The 18,019-nt window shown below is 38.5% G+C and overlaps 1 protein-coding gene across 2 annotated transcripts in view; it reads right to left on the reverse strand.

Moving 5' to 3' along the window:
* The window catches only part of PCBD2 (pterin-4 alpha-carbinolamine dehydratase 2), a 50,395-nt gene that overhangs the window by 930 nt on the left and 31,446 nt on the right, over positions 1-18,019 (reverse strand). For both annotated transcript variants that reach the window (XM_060008816.2, XM_060008815.2), the window contains one exon: positions 545-625. In XM_060008816.2, coding sequence (XP_059864799.1) covers positions 545-625 — 81 coding nt within the window. The remainder of the gene's footprint in view (positions 1-544; positions 626-18,019) is intronic.

The raw sequence follows: 18,019 nt of genomic DNA on the forward strand, positions 1-18,019 counted from the left end.
AATTCCACATGGCATGATCACCAAGGCAAGGACACTTTTTGGGCAAGTGTTATTCTTCTCACTGTGCCCCCTTAAAACTCCTTGATGAAGTCTTTTCAGTCTGCTCTCTCTCTTAGGAAGGTCAGTTCCCACTGAGAATAGAGAATTTAATAAATAGTTCTTGAGCAAATTTATTAAATAAGGCCGTATCTTTCTTATTTGCTACCATCTCTTTCAATAATTTACCTTAAGAGGGTTTAAAAATTTATCTACATGACAGATATTCAAGTTTAATTCAGGAGTCTAATTTGGCCCAACTTTTCCATACTAGTGTCTGTAGAAGATAAGCATGAAAATAAAGAACTCAGTCACTGTTGTCTTGAGTAGATCTGAACATTTTTTTACTAATTTGCAGTAATACACAGGGATTCTGAGAGAAAGAATAAGAGAATATTTTCCTAAGCACAATGACACTTAGCTGCACAGGATGACAAGCAAGAAAGGAAGGAAGAAGTTTCTTAAACTCCATAATTATGGTGATTCCAAAATCAGGCAATTCAGTTACCTTGTTGTACACATTGAACCACTCCGGGTGATGATTCATCTTCTCTGCTTGTAGGGCAACTCGGGACATAAAGCCAAACGCCTGCATAAGATGAAGTCGAAAGTGATGACTGACAGTGCCCCCTGCCCTGGATCTGAGAGAGATACCAGAGCAACCCGACCAGAAAAAACATGGCTAGAATCCTCAGGGAAGCCTGGAGAATCAAATATGAAAGCGAATGCTCTCCACAGAGCTGGGGAAGCAGTGTAGCAGGACTGTGACCTGCTGCTGGATGGTGAAAAACAATCAGGCTCAAATAAACAAACCGGGAAATTGGTCTCACCCAGTGACCTGTCTGGGCTGTTTAATTTTCCTCAGGACGAGACTCTCCAAAAGAAGGAATAATTTCCCTTTAATTCAGTGTCCTGGATCTCACTACCTGGCCCCAAATCTTAGAAGTCACTTTTCTTGCAGCACTGCTCCTTTTGTTTTTAGTGACTGGGTTGCTAACTAAGGCATCGACCACAAAGACTATGGGAAAATGTCTTGTGAGTGTGTCTTAAGCCAAAGCTCCGGTAGAAATGAACAACCATCCCATCCGCCAGGCAGGACAGAAGGGGATGAGAGACTGTTTTCATTGACACCCAGAGTGGAACAGAAAAGATGGGCTTGCCCACTCAGGGTCTTCTTGCTACTGCCCAGCACTGCCATTTCGAGGAGAAAGCACTCCGCCTTGGGGCAGAAGGCTGCAGAGCCAGCCACAGGCATAAGTGGGGGCCTGTAGGGCACTGTCTTCATACCACAGGGAAAGTGCAAACCTAATTTTGTTAAGCAGAAGGCAAACTTGTCCTGAGAGGAAAAAAACCATTTTTTTGCTTGCTTTCAAATTTTTATGAGGGTAATTGCAAACAGTAGAAGAGTTTGTCTCTTCCGTGTCCATAAGGCAGAAATACTTGGTAAGACTCTAAGGAAGTGGTACATTAATTACAAAGTTACAGTGGAATTCACAGGCATTACCCATTACAGCCACATAAATAAATATTTAACTTCTTTACCCCTATCCAGAAAAAACAATCTGATGTTAGTTGCGCTATGTTTTTTGGATCACCAAATGACATAAGAGAGCATTTCCAAATTAACAGAAATATGGAAGATGCCATTTTCAAACAATTCTGTCATTCATAATGGTTCCTATCTCAGAATCGATTTTATTCAGGATAAAGATTTCCATTTTGACACTTAATGCCTGAAGAAGAGTCTTCCCTATTAGGAAAAGGAAGGAAGTTCAAGAAAAATCCATTTAACTATGTATGGAATTATCAGTAGGAAAACAATATTCACTCTCCCACCCCTTCTCATTTCACAATTTGATTTTCTATGTGAGGGGAAGGAACAAGTCAAATGAGAAAGTTTGTTTTAATAATTCAAACACAGAGTTAACCTGTATTAAATTATTATGAGAATTTTTACCCTGTTTGCCTATAATGCCTTATTCTCATTTAGCTTTAGAAGATTTACAATTTCATCACCACCCCGAGAGACATTAAAGACATGGATTTCTTTCTTTTTTTAAAAAAAATATTTATTTATTTGGCTGCACAGGGTCTTTAGTTGCAACATGCGGGATCTTTAGTTGCAGCACGCAGGATCTTTTAGTTGTGGCATGCAGTATCTTTAGTTGCAGCACGTGGAATCTTTAGTTGTGGCATGCGGGCTCTTAGTTGCAGCATGCATGTTCTAGTTCCCTGACCACAGATTGAACCCAGGCTCCCTGCATTGGGAGTGTGGAGTTTATTTTTGTTTGTTTGTTTTTTGGTTTTTTTGTGGTACACAGGCCTATCACTGTTGTGGCCTCTCCCATTGCGGAGCACAGGCTCCGGACGTGCAGGCTCAGCGGCCATGGCTCACGGTCCCAGCCGCTCTGCGGCATGTGGGATCCTCCCAGACCGGGGCACGAACCCGTGTCCCCTGCATCGGCAGGCGGACTCTCAACGACTGTGCCACCAGGGAAGCCCTGGGACTGTGGAGTTTTAACCACTGGACCACCAGGGAAGTCCCAAGGACATGGATTTCTGAGCCAGGGATTCAAATCCCAATTCTACTACTCAACTGTCATGTGATCTAACTCTGAGCCTCAATTTTCTTATCAGTAAAATGATGATAATAATAAAACGGTCATGTAATTATTTTTATTAAAAAAAAAGAGAGAGGGTGGGAGGGAGGGAGACGCAAGAGGGAAGAGATACGGGAACATATGTATATGTATAACTGATTCACTTTGTTATAAAGCAGAAACTAACACACCATTGTAAAGCAATTATACCCCAATAAAGATGTTAAAAAAAAAAAAAAGAGAGAGAGATGGGGATATAAAAACACTTAGCACAGCACCTGGCACAGAATGCACACATTGCTACCACTACTGCTTCTGGCCAAACGACATACCGTTAACCTCACAAAACATAATGGTAAATGAAAAGCCCTCCCACAGACTTGAGAATCTAAGATTCCAGTTGCTTTGTCTCAGAAGAATGGCTCTCTCCTTTTCCCATGTGCGATAAACAGAGACTGACACACATATACTAGACAAAGATAATATACGGTGGAATAACACTTTGATGCAGACTGACTGGGGAAAACAGCTGAATAACAAGAAATCAGGTGGGCACAGTCACTGTCTAAGTTCTTAAGCCCTGTAGCCACAATTTCTTTGAACCAAGCTATCCTAAAAGGTCCAAAGTGATGCTTAGAATCCTTTAACATTGCCCAAGAGCCAAATGGATCTACTGAATGGATGATCTGAACATGATCAGAAGTGCTCCTCAAATCTCTGACCACCAGCATGCTATCAGCGTAGTAGTAAAATCTATTCCATCACAAATATGACTTAAAAGAGAACACCCATATCCTAAGAGGTACATTGATCAAAGAAAAAGCATCTACCCTATCTACATACAATGTTAAAAAAAAAAAGTACATCCAAACACCCTCCAAATTTGTATTTTCCTCAGTTTTGCATATTTCCCTTCAACTGTCACCTAATATTTACATTTAATAAAATATCGAAAAGCCTGATAAACAATTTACACAGGATCCTAATTCTTCCTTAGGGAAAGAACACTCTATCTGTTATGGGAGCAAAAAGATAATTCCAAATCCTTCTTCCATATAACAGAACAAATTAATCCTCCAAACATTTAATTTTTTAAATAAATTTATTTATTTAATTTATTTTATTATTTTTTGGCTGTGTTGTTTCTTCATTGCTGCGCGCAGGCTCTCTCTAGTTGAGGCGAGAGGGGGCTACCCTTTGTTGCTGCACGCGGGCTTCTCATTGAGGTGGCTTCTCTTGTTGCGGAGCACAGGCTCTAGGTGCGCAGGCTTCAGTAGTTGTGGCATGCACGCTCAGTAGTTGGCTAGGTGCACGTCCTTCAGTAGTTGTGGCATACAGGCTCGGTAATTGTGTCTTGCATGCTCTAGAGCACAGGCTCAGTAGTTGTGGCACACGGGCTTAGGTGCTCCGCGGCATGTGGGATCTTCCCAGACCAGGGCTCGAACCTGTGTCCCCTGCATTGGCAGGCAAATTCTTAACCACTGCACCACCCGGGAAGCCCCAAACATTTATTTCTAAATCCACAAATTAACAACATCCATAACAATACACATTCAAATTAAAGTAAAAGAACTTCTGCAAGGAAGTTAGATGAGTAGGTAGGAGAGGGAAAAAGCAAAACCTCAAAGGGGAATTTTGATTATATGGAATACAATAAAGAAGGAATATGACTAAACAGCAAACTTGGCAGACAGTGAAAAACATCTGTCCCTTCTTTCAAAGATTTATTTTTATAGCCCTAGCTACTTGTTACCAGGATGCCAGTTGGAATCTAAAAGCCTTGAGCTAGCTAAAAGTACAGGCTTTCTAAACCATTCCATCAAAGAAATCTGCTAACAGCCCAAGGCAAAATAGATACCAGCAACCCAGTAAGAAGCTTAGAGAACAGGACTGAGAAAATGGACAAATGAAGTAGAAATCAACACGAGTTTAAAATAATTAGAAAATAATAAATACAGAAAACAAAATACATCTAACATATAGATAACCGTTGCCAATAAGAGAACAACAACTTTAAAAAAAAAAAAACAGAAGAAAGAAAAAAACTGGACATGTAATTCAAGAAAAATTTCCAGAAACAAAAGTTTTAAGTCTATAGATTGTAAGAATTCAGCCATGTCTACACATTCTAGTGAAGTCAGTGAACTATGAAGATAAAAAAATTCTTTTGGCACCTAGTCAAATAAAATCAGCTCACCTATAATGTTGAAAAGAATCTGGCTGACTTCAAACTTCCACATATCAACATTCAACATATAAGTTAGAGGAGCAATGCCTATAAAGACTTTAGGAAATGAAAACGTGAAGAATTTTATACCCATAGGCTTCCCTGGTGGTTCAGTGGTTAAGAATACGCCTGCCAGTGCAGGGGACACAGATTCGAGCTCTGGTCCAGGAAGATCCCACATGCAGTGGAGCAACTAGGCCCATGCGCCAGAACTACTGAGCCTGCACTCTAGAGCCCGTGAGCCACAACTACTGAGTCCACGTGCCACAATTACTGAAGCCCGTGTGCCTACAGCCAGTGCTCTGCAACAAGAGAAGCCACCGCACTGAGAAGCCTGCGCACCGCAACGAAGAGTAGCCCCCGCTTGCCGCAACTAGAGAAAGCCCACACATAGCAACGAAGACCCAACGCAGCCAAAAATAAATAAATCATTTAAAAAATAAAAAAGAATTTTATACCCAGCTAAACCGTTGTTCAAAATTAATGCAAGAGACATATGTTTTTTAAATGCAGTAACTCAGGGAATAATTTCCATTCACCATTTTTGAGGAAATTTTTATTAAAGGATGAAATATAAGTAACTAAGAGATGAATGCGGAAACTATACCAAAGGTATTGACAGTGAGTAATAAATTCATTCAGCTCTAGAAATACATTTTAAACAACTGTGGGGATTATAGTTACAGAATAAAATGTAAATGTTATAAACTATTAAAAGGGTTGAAGATAATAAAAATAGGGAAGGTAGATGAAAGTTTTAAAAAAATCTTTAAAAGCTGAAAGATCAAGTGTTAAAGATATATTTAAAAGTATAAAACATAAGCACTAGAACTAAAAAACAATATGAACTAAAATTTTAGTTCCTAAAAGGAAAGTAGGAAAAAGTAGAAGTGTAATTTTGATGTTGCTTAGTGGGGAGACCACTATCTAAAGAAAAGCTAGCTAAATGCTATCTAAAGAAATGGAGGATTACATTTGCTATGTAAAACTATAGATTTAATAGTATCCACAAGAAGAACGAAATTTAGAAGAAAACAAAACAACTTAATTCACAATTAAGTAAAGGAAAACACAATTAAAATGCAACAAAAAAATCCTACAATCCATATAATGATTTAAGATAAGGGAGAAAAGAGTATATTGGTTCTGTCAGGTTTTATAAGACCAAACACCTTTCCAATCAATAAATGTATAGAGCCTAAATCCAACCAGTTAAAATTAAGAAGAGAGAATGTTACAATGGATCACAAAGCAAAACTCAACCACTAGAAATAAAAGGACATAGGCAAATGTAACTTCTTTTAAGAAATCATAAGGGTAATTTAAATTATAAAGTATATCCACAATGAGGCTGAAGACTGAGTAACTGTGAATATCTATATTGCAATAACATAGCATCAAAATCAATGAGACAGAAATGACAGGGCTCATGGGCCAAAGAGAAATATTTGTAGTTGGAGACTTTAATTCACATCTCTTGAGCCATGGCAGATTAAGTGAATAAAAGTAAGGATATGGACTACTTAAAAACATAATTTAAAAGGTAGATGTAATCGATGTATTTTAAACTCTAAAACTTGAGAATATAGCTTTTAAAATATATTTGGAACATGCACAGAAACCGAATATATACTACCCCACAAAGAAAATCTCAAAAATCAAAAAGTAGAAAGAGTACTGATAACATTCTCCAATAAAATTAAAAACAAAATCAGGACACTAATGTAGCAAAAAGTACTACCTGAAAAAATTTTAAATTCTTCTTTTAAAACTCTTGGGTCAATGTTCATTGCAGCACTATTTACAATAGCCAGGACATGGAAACAACCTAAATATCCATCAACAGATGAATGGATAAAGAAGATGTGGCACATATATACAATGGAATACTACTCAGCCATAAAAAGAAGCAAAACTGAGTTATTTGTAGTGAGGTGGATGGACCTAGAGTCTGTCATACAGAGTGAAGTAAGTCAGAAAGAGAAAAATATATACTATATGCTAACGCATACATATGGAATCTAAAAAAAATGGTACTGATGAACCTAGTTGCAGGGTAGGGAATAAAGAGGCAGACATAGAGAATGGACTTGAGGACATGGGGTGGGAGGGTGAAGCTGGGGCGAAGTGAGAGTAGCATCGACATATATACACTACCGAATGTAAAATAGTTGGCTGGTGGGAAGCAGCAGCAAAGCACAGGGAGATCGGCTCTGTGCTTTGTGATGACCTAGAGGGGTGGGATAGGGAGGATGGGAGGGAGGCTCAAGAGGGACGGGATATGCGGCATGTGTATGCATATGGCTGATTCACTTTGTTGTGCAACAGAAACTAACATGGGACTGTGAAGCAATTATACTCCAATAAAGATTTTTCACAGAACTAGAACAAAAAATTTCACAATTTATATGGAAACACAAAAGACCCCGAATAGCCAAAGCAATCTTGAGAACGAAAAACAGAGCTGGAGGAATCAGGCTCCCTGACTTCAGACTATACTACAAAGCTACAGTAATCAAGACAGTATGGTACTGGCACAAAAAGAGAAACAAAGATCAATGGAATAAGATAGAAAGCACAGAGATAAACCCACGCACATATGGTCACCTTATCTTTGATAAAGGAGGCAGGAATGTACAGTGGAGAAAGGACAGCCTCTTCAATAAGTGGTGCTGGGAAAACTGGACAGATACCTGTAAAAGTATGAGATTAGATCACTCCCTAACACCATACACAAAAATAAGCTCAAAATGGATTGAAGACCTAAATGTAAGGCCAGACACTATCAAACTCTTAGAGGAAAACATAGGCAGAACACTCTATGACATAAATCACAGCAAGATCCTTTTTGACCCACGTCCTAGAGAAATGGAAATAAAAACAAAAATAAACAAATGGGACCTAATGAAACTTCAAAGTTTTTGCACAGCAAAGGAAACCATAAACAAGACCAAAAGACAACCCTCAGAATGGGAGAAAATATTTGCAAATGAAACAACTGACAAAGGATTAATCTCCAAAATTTATAAGTAGCTCATGCAGCTCAATAGCAAAAAACAAACAACCCAATCCAAAAATGGGCAGAAGACCTAAATAGACATTTCTCCAAAGAAGATATACAGACTGCCAACAAACACATGAAAGAATGCTCAACATCATTAACCATTAGTGAAATGCAAATCAAAACTACAATGAGATATCATCTCACACCGGTCAGAATGGCCATCATCAAAAAATCTAGAAACAATAAATGCTGGAGAGGGTGTGAAGAAAAGGGAACACTCTTGCACTGCTGGTGGGAATGTGAATTGGTACAGCCACTATGGAGAACAGTATGGAGGTTCCTTAAAAAACCAAAAATAGAACTACCATATGACCCAGCAATCCCACTACTGGGCATATACCCTGAGAAAACCATAATTCAAAAAGAGTCATGTACCAAAGTGCTCATTGCAGCTCTATTTACAATAGCCCAGAGATGGAAACAACCTAAGTGTCCATCATCGGATGAATGGATAAAGAAGATGTGGCACATATATACAATGGAATATTACTCAGCCATAAAAAGAAACGAAATTGAGCTATTTGTAATGAGGTGGATGGACCTAGAGTCTGTCATACAGAGTGAAGTAAGTCAGAAAGAGAAAGACAAATACTGTATGCTAACACATATGTATGGAATTTAAGGAAAAAAATGTCATGAAGAACCTAGGGGTAAGACAGGAATAAAGACACAGATCTACTAGAGAATGGACTTGAGGATATGGGGAGGGGGAAGGGTAAGCTGGGACAAAGCGAGAGAGTGGCATGAACATATATACACTACCAAACGTAAAATACACAGATAGTGGGAAGCAGCCGCATAGCACAGGGAGATCAGCTCGGTGCTTTGTGACCACCTAGAGGCATGGGATAGGAAGGGTGGGAGGGAGGGAGACACAAGAGGGAAGAGATATGGGAACATATGTATAACTGATTCACTTTGTTATAAAGCAGAAACTAACACACCATTGTAAAGCAATATATACTCCAATATACTCCAATAAAGATGTAAAAAAAAAAAATTTTTTTTTAAATTAAAGTAGCTGAAAAAAATCAGAAAAACGAAACAAAACAAAACAAAAAAACAAAAATAGAAAAACTCGGATCAAAAATGAAATCAATACTAAAGAGAAAATAATAATTATTAATTATTATTTATATTAATTAATAGAAATTAATAATGTAAGCATTACATATGGATACATCTAAAGCAATAATCAGAATAAACATCTTTAAATACTTAAATTATCTTAAATTAATGAACTTTAAAGAATTAAAATAAATTAATTAAATATCCAATCAAGAAAGTAGATAAATAATAAGAAAATAAATTTAGGGAGGAGAGCAGGAATGAATATAAATAAAAGGAAAAGCAAATGTAAATTAATTAGGAAAGAGAAAAAAATGGTATAACTACTGAATCCAGAAGCTGTATCTGGAAGAAATATATAATAGAAAATTGGTTGCTTCCTGTAAAAACAAACAGAAAGGGCTTCCCTGGTGGCACAGTGGTTGAGAGTCTGCCTGCCGATGCAGGGGACACGGGTTCGTGCCCTGGTCCGGGAAGATCCCACATGCCGCGGAGCAGCTAGGCCCGTGAGCCATGGCCGCCAAGCCTGCGCGTCCGGAGCCTGTAGGCAACACCTTTCTTAATGGGGAAAGACTGGAAGAATTCCCATTGAAGTCAAGAATAAAAGAAGCCAAAAACATGTCAATAGGCTTCTTATAAACACAATGAATTAGAAAATACACTGGAAGAAAAGTTCCCATCTAAAATGGCACCAAAAATTATCTAGGAGTAACTTTAATAAGAAATGCATAAATTCTACATACAAAAAACTTTAAACCACTACTAAAAAACAGATGGTGGAATTGTGGTTAAGATTCCGCCTGCCATTGTAGGGGACATGGGTTTGAGCCCTGGTCCGGGAAGATCCCACATGCCATGGAGCAACTAAGCCTGTGCACCACAACTACTGAGTCTGCGCTCTAGAGCCCGTGAGCCACAACTACTGAGCCCACGTGCCACAACTACTAAAGCCCGTGCGCCTGGAGCCCATGCTCCACAACAAGAAAAGCCACCACAATGAGAAGCCCGCGCACCGCAACGAAGGGTAGCCCCCGCTCACCACAACTAGAGAAAGCCCGCGTGCAGCAATGAAGACCTAATGCAGCCAAAAATAAAAATAAATAAATAAATTTTTTAAAAATAGATAAATCTTACTAAATTTTTTTCTGTATGACAATAAAAGTCAACAAATTAAAAGAAAACAAACTGTATTTGCAGTACACATTTCCTTAGCATATCAAGAGATCTTATATAAATTAATAAGAGAAAGACCAAACACCCAATTTTTTTAAGTGGGCAAAGGACATAATAGATAACAGAGAAAAGAAATCAAATGGTTCTTAAACGTAAAAACTGCTCCATCTCATACATAAGAGGAGTACAAATTAAAACTAAGTTATATGTCAATTTTATCTCAATAAATCGGGGTGGGGGGAACTAAGTTAAACCTATCAGTTTGGCAAAGATCAAAAAGTTTGATAATATTCTGTTAGTGAAGATACAGGAGAAAAGGCACTCTCATATTTTTGGTGAAAATAAATTGATATAATAATCACTATGGGGGCTTCCCTGGTGGCGCAGTGGCTGAGAGTCCGCCTGCTGATGCAGGGGACACGGGTTCGTGCCCCGGTCCGGGAAGATCCCACATGCCGTGGAGCGGCTGGGCCCGTGAGCCATGGCTGCTAAGCCTGCGCGTCCGGAGCCTGTGCTCCGCAGGGGGAGAGGCTACAGCAGTGGGAGGCCCGCGTACCGAAAAAACAGAAAAACAAAAAAACAAAAACAAAACAAACAATAATCACTATGGAAGAGAATACAACAACATTTATCAAAATTAAAAATGCCTATGCCCTTAGGAAAAAATATGATTACGTCTTTCGGCCAAGCAATTCCACTTCTAGGAATTTGTCCTGCAGACATACTCACACATAAATTACAAGAATGGTCACTGCAGCACAGCCTGTAACAGCGACAGGCTTGAAAGAGCCAAATGTCCATTAATAGAGAGCTGATTAAAATGTATTATGGTACATTTATTCACTGGAATACTATGTAGCCATTAAGAAGAAGGAGAAAACTCTTTATCCTCTGACTAGAAATACCTCCAACATATATTACTAAATGGGAAAAAATGCATAACAATAGTCTATAAATTGTATAAAAAGAAAAGAAAAGAAAGTATGTGCATTAATATCTCTGGAATGATATATAAGGATCTGGGAATAGTGAATGATGGGGGGGTGGAAAGGGAGAACTGGGTGGTTGAGAATCAGGAACAGGAAGAGGCTTACTATACTCCTTGGTACCTTTTGACTTTTGAACCAATATATATATGATCTACTTTAAAAGTCAGTTAGCTTGGGAAAAAATGAAGAAGCCATGCAAATGAAGGTCTCACTGTAAAGGGAGCTGGGATCCTCCTGTGATGTATGTAACCTGGTTCATATTAAAATATTTTGGCTCACATTAACTTCTTAACATATGCCTACCTGTTTAGGTGGGTTTTTAGTGCCAATTTATAGCATAGTTTGTCTATGAGCCATGTTCTGTTGAGCCACGGCCATTTCAAACAAACATATGTCCAACAAATAGCATATAATGGCTGATAATGGTTTCAGTCTTTCCTCTATTGCAAATTACAAACGTTTTATGAACAAGTCCATGAATGCATGATGAAGTATGACTTTTTAAGTCACTCTGCCATTTTATGGAATGTAAGCATTACAATCACAGTAAATTGGGCCAATGAAGTTTGTCATTTGGAAATCTCCAAACCATCAGCAATTAAAAGATTTTTCCATGAACCCCAAATCAAGTATTCTTTGGGAACTTTAATTTTCTTAAAGTTCCTTTTGTTTCAGTTTATTCCATGAAAATATGAAAGACTATCAGATGCACAAAACCGAAACAAAAATCCTGTATTGATCTGTGAAATGTTTAACAGCACCCTGAATTTAAAACGCAGCTTCAGTCCAAATAACATGATTTATTAAAGTTCTAAGACTTAACTTCTAGCACATATTTACAATATGAATCTGTCATTACTCAGAGCAATTCTCTTTGATATGTTCTTTAAATCAGCTGCCTTTTATATTTTGATTATAGACTATTTTAATTATGCACTAAAAAAGAACATATCTCCCACTAAGAAAATGAGCACCAGCAACTCCAAAGTAATTTCCCCAGTACAATCTCCATTAAGCCTCTAAATACTTCCTTTACTAATTCAATGAATTAGAACTCTATTGTTTATGAATCACCTTTATGTTTGTAGGCCTATAACCCTTCTTTTATAAAATACAATTGCTATGGAAGGAAACGATATTTATGTCTGATTAGAAATGAAAACACTATTACATAAATCAGTTTGGGCATTTCTTCACGTCTTGAAACATGATCGGCAATTTAGTCTAATTGGTGATCAAGGAAACTATCTTGTGATCAATTAAAGTAATTACCAAATTCCGGCAACACAACCTACCTTAATTTCAGCTAGAGTCTGCACTTCTTCAACTTTAATTAAAAATAATGAAAATTATTAAGCAAAATGCACAGCAAGATCATTGCCAAGCACGCACATGTCACAGGACAGGACCTTCCCTTGGTGTTGGTGACTGATCCATCACATAAACATTGCTTGGTGCACCAAGGAAAGGCATTCTTTGCCCCCAGAATATGATTACATGTCTCACGATGGCTTTCTCTGAAAAACACTCAACTGTTCTAGCCACTGCAAAGGGAACATCAGATCTTAATCTGCAGGCAACAGACGCATATTCTCAACTTGCAACACGAGAAATGTGAGGAGCAGATCCAACCAAAGATGTATTTGATCATGCTTTTTTTCCTCCAAACTGTCACTGGTATTTTGACACAGTGGTCAATCGCAGAGACTTTAGGGTCAGAGACCTAGGTTCAAGTCCTGGCTCTGCTATTCACTAGCTATGTGACCTCAAAGAAATTACTTAACATATGAAATGAGTCTCAGTTTCCTCATATGTTTAAAGGGGATAATTCATGTAACAAACTTTACAGTACGACAGGCATTCTATTAGGCACTCAGTTAATGCTACTGTTTATTATCATCATCAACACTTTAACATTACAGTGTCTATGGCCTGGAAAGGAAGAATTCCTTTCCAAACCTAGTACAAAAACAATAGGAAGGCCAAAGAAATCCACCTATGCAAGGCTGAGAAAACCATAAACATATTTAGAACGGTTTCTCGATGTATCCTCAGAAGATTTCCAGTGGAACTGGCAATCTGTCAGTGAGCTTCTTAACCAAACAGGTGACTCACATCTCCCTGAGAAGCCAAACTAAAGGCCTTGCCTGCAGACCATCCCCTAGGCAGTCCAGTGTGTGTGTGTGTGTGTCTGGGCAGACAACCCCAGCCGATCCAGGGGCCCTAGGCTACCTGCCTTCTACGTGCTCTACTGCAGAGCCCAACATTTCCAACAACTCAGGCCAAGAATACCCAACTCTGAAGCTAAAACTGGCTTCCCCAGGCACTTGAGACAATGTCCACAACCTACTGAAAGAACAGCCCGCTCTGCTGTGCCTTAGGCTGAATTAGTGCCCCCACAGTTGTGGCAATAAGTACACCACCTGTGAGATAGCACGCTCACTTCTAAACATTACTTTCAAAAGCTGTACGCACAGAACCATAATATTTTAGAGCCGTTAAAAGAAGTTCCTAAGTCACCATTTTTTTTGCAATAATCATAATATCCTAATTAGGCCATTTCGAAAAATAAGGCAGCTCTTTTAGCTAGTTACATGGTACTACCTTCAATGTATACTGTTAAATGAAAAAGCAAGGTGCAAAAGAGTTTTCTTTGCAGAATCAGGATTTATAATTACATTAGTAAACTCCTCCTGAATTCCTAGGGAGACTACTGTTTGATAAAGGTCTGCTACTATGAATCCACTCTTCTCAAGGCAGCAGAGTTAAGCAACATAAACACCTGTACACACAATTTTACCTAAGAGTCCTTCGTTTTTGTTCCATTTGCAGTGAAAGTTCTCTAACTAGCTAAGTTTCACACAGCTTTCTGTGCCAAAAAGAAGGTCCGACCAGGATGATCACAAGCTGAGAACACCTTTACCACTCATTTCCGAATTCCTCTACACATGTATTTAAATTACATTTCCCCATATCATCATCAGCTACTACTGGGCAGACCAACAGCTAAATCTGATTAGCTCTTTCTAGAATTTCTCACAATCCTTTAGTTTTGCTCTCTTGGAATCAGCACATTTCACCAGCTTTCTATCCATCCTTTCCCCCTAAAGCAGACCAAAACAACGGTTTCAAAATCACCCGAGAGGAATCCACCAGAGAAGCCATTAATGCCGATTTCCCTAATGTCAGAATAACTTCTGATGCCTCGCTGTTCACTGCTGCTATTCATTATTGCCAGTCGGTTGCCTCAGAAAAGTCCTGTTGGAGGTTTTCTTTCCTAACCTGCTGATAATCCGTATTTGTTAGCTTTCAAGAGTCTTGCGGGGGAGAGGTATGGCAAAGACTACCAAGGTTTTTGGTTTGTTCTGTTTTAGCCACCCTGTAAGAATTACAATTTACACTCCTTCATATTGTGATCATTATGAGGTTTATAAAAATTCAAATTTATATAGAAAAATATCCCTAGGCTTCAACTTCATGCATCCAAACCACTACGATATATGGAGTATACGGCCAAATACATTTTTAAAAATGGAATAAAAAAATGGAATAATATCAAAATGGCAGTCTACTCCCTATCTTTTCTTCTTTATAATCAACTGGTTCCTTTTAAGAGATGCAACTAGTACGTACACTATATAATTCCAGTTTATATCTGACGGGAAACGGCCTTGCCTTATTATATATATAAGGTTGTATATGCACCTAATTTTAAAAAGAGAAAGAGAGAAAAGACAAAATGGTTTCTTTCTGCCCAAACTGGGATGTGTTATATTAAACTGAAAGTCAAGATCCGGTAACAATAACCAAAAGGGTGGAGGAAGAAAACAAGGGCTCAGGGCAAAAAGAACACCCACTCCCCTACCATCTGGGTGTGGGGACACTCAAAAAGCATTTTAAAGAAACAAAGCAGTATCTGGTCTGGCTTAATGGTACAGTAAATACACTTTCTACAAGCAGGACACATTTTGTAAAACAGTCTCATTCCACTTCACAAAGTATCCGATGGTATAAAAAGGTCTGCACATTGGTGAATTCATACTTATCCTTTCTTTTACTTATTTTTAAACAAGAATCAAGTCTCCTTGTAAGAGTTTTTAGGTACAGTTTTAGCAACATTTGCCAATATTTTCTGTAGGAAAAATACATCACCCAAATATTCAAGCCCCATCAGACATCCTGATCATTCCACAGAGGACATCCAGTGATAGACGGCTGCAATGCATCACTGGAAGAAAACAGCCTGCCAGACCCGCTTCTCAGAAAACGATGCCAATCCAGAAGAAGCCCGGTGTGGAAACACACCATCCCATAAGTCGTCTGTATTTATTTGTTTCAAAGTGCACACACAGGCTATGAACTTGGAAAGGTCCCTGAACCTGTCAGTCTTCAGACACTGAGCTGAAGCAAACCACAAATATATTCTGAATTTATCCTCAATCTGTTATGATGAGGCTTAAGGAGAGCTCTCTTCCTACCCTTACTGATTGAAACTAGGTACTTTTTTGGTCTTGTGTTCTAAACAGTATTACTAAAGAATTAAAAGAAAAATATCAGGGCTTGAGGCACAAAGAAAGTAAAAAAAGCTCAGCACTTACCCTATTTTTGGTATCAAAAGATCACAAGGTCTGGTGGGGGATGTCATCGTATCCCGAAAAGTTCTAATCCCAGCTCTGCCTCATTCTATGGACTTAAGCAAATCCTAAATGTCTCACTTCTCCCAGCCTTTGTAAATCGGAGGCTCTACTACTTCTTAAGTTCACTGTAAGTGTACGGAGGTCTCATAAGAACGTGCATTTTTGTGCCTTGCACAAAAAATGTGCTACTGTGGAACACTGAAAAGGTTCCAATTTGCTTGAATCCTACACAAAGTAATTTTACTCCATTTTTTTAATCTAGAAAATTTGCTCTGTGTAGCCAAATAAATGTAGATGCATCCTGAATACAAATGAAAAACTCTCTGTGTTTAAAATCCACAAATAACTCTAGTAACTCAGAAGACAGTAATGAATAGAGGAAACATTTAAAAGAATAAATGGTTACTTAAATCAATTCTTTTTGTAATATTCTTACATAAATTACCTTAACTTCAGCTGTTGATCAAGTAGGGTTTTGGGGTTTGGGTTTTTTGCTTTTTTTAAAATAACTCACAAAATCCTGAAAAAAAAAAAAAAACGGTTTGTTTTCCTGGGCGTATGTAAATGGGAAAGTTTTTCTCCTCCTTAGAGCAGGCTCCCATACGGTTCCACCACAGAGCAGTTGCCTTCTCTGTGCAGGTGAGGGCTGACGGGCAGGCAGCACACAGCAAAGCTCCGTCTCCGCACCAAGACCTGCACAGCTCACTTACAATCTCATCAGAGGAAAAGAACACAGCTAGCTCTAAAGCCCCAGGACAAAGAAAGCATACAGAGCCTGATGGAGTGAGAGGGCTTTGCCATTTGATGCAACTGCTAAAGAGAAATTCTTCCCTTTTGTTTTTATAAGTTTATTATTTCATACCTATGCAAATCATACTTTATATATTAGGCAATAATATTTGAGAAATACTCAAGTCAAATTAAAGGCTTCAATAGCCTTGCCAAAAGCACTGTGATTTTCCTATAAAAAAATTATTCCAATTTGTTGATCTTACATAGGATGAAACATACTGTAACAATCTTCATAATTTATGTCCTGTTGGGACACAATGATTTAAAGTAACATAATACAGAGCCGCATCATGGCTAATCTAAACCACCTGACCAGATAAACACCAGCTTCCCTTCTCTCTTCAGCAAGGGCATTTCTGTTTATTGTCATATCATTTCCTCATTCTAGGAACATGCAGAATAAATGCAGCCAACCTGCATTTCAGTGGGAGGCTGAGCTGGCCTTTCCCATGTCAGGAGGTTTGTGCGCACACAGGTACCAGTACAATGTCAAGGGCTTACAAGACAGAAAACAATCCAAGAATTCCACCCTCAAAATCATTTACAGTGAAGCAAATATGGATTCATCCAGTACAATCCGGACCAGGTGTGGTGTTATAAACCACAATCTTTGGGCTTTTATTTTTTTATAATGTCACTGAAGAGGTAATTCCTTAAAACAAATTATGGGGCTTACTATGAGCCAAATTTTTATAAATGCTTCAATCATGCCTCTTGCCATGCTCACAGGCACTCATGATCTGATTAACCAAACTGAAATGCCCAAATTAACCAACGTATTTTGGGGGTGAGGAAACTTGGTAGACGAGAAAGACAAAGAACCCATAGGGCACTAACCATGGCCATTTCTGGTGCACGACTGCACAGGCAGATTTCAACTTGTGGGCTTTATCCAGGGCCCAAATCCCTTCGCCCTCCTCCCATGTGCAAACCTTACTGGGCAGAGGGAAGTTTTCAGGGGGACTTAAGGGAAGGTTTAAAGTTTCAGTCGTGAAAGAAAAAGTGCAGGAACACATGTGCATTCAGCAGATAACAATTCACTGAAAATATTTTAAATCAAAACAAAATGCCTGTCTGACCAAATTTTTATAAACTTGGTTGGGGAAGAGGAAAACAAACAATTGTATAAGGGTGGTTTCAAATATTGCTTTCTGCTATTACTGAGAATTTTCAAAGCTTTTCATGCTCCATTGGAAACAGCTCTGCTTCACAAGCTGTTCTGGTTGGTCCAGCCAAAGAAACGGTCTGATACACTTTATTACAAGTTTATCGATTTGCTTACCCAGGCAAATATATTTAATTATCTTTGCCCATGAAGACCAGTGTAAAATAGGATTCCTCCACTGAAAGCAATGAGATTACTTAAACACAAGTGGATGAGACAGAACTAGCAGATACTAGGCAACTGCATCCCAACCCCAGCTCTACTGAAG

This window comes from Delphinus delphis, chromosome 3, assembly GCF_949987515.2.
Source record: "Delphinus delphis chromosome 3, mDelDel1.2, whole genome shotgun sequence".
Lineage (NCBI taxonomy): Eukaryota > Metazoa > Chordata > Mammalia > Artiodactyla > Delphinidae > Delphinus > Delphinus delphis.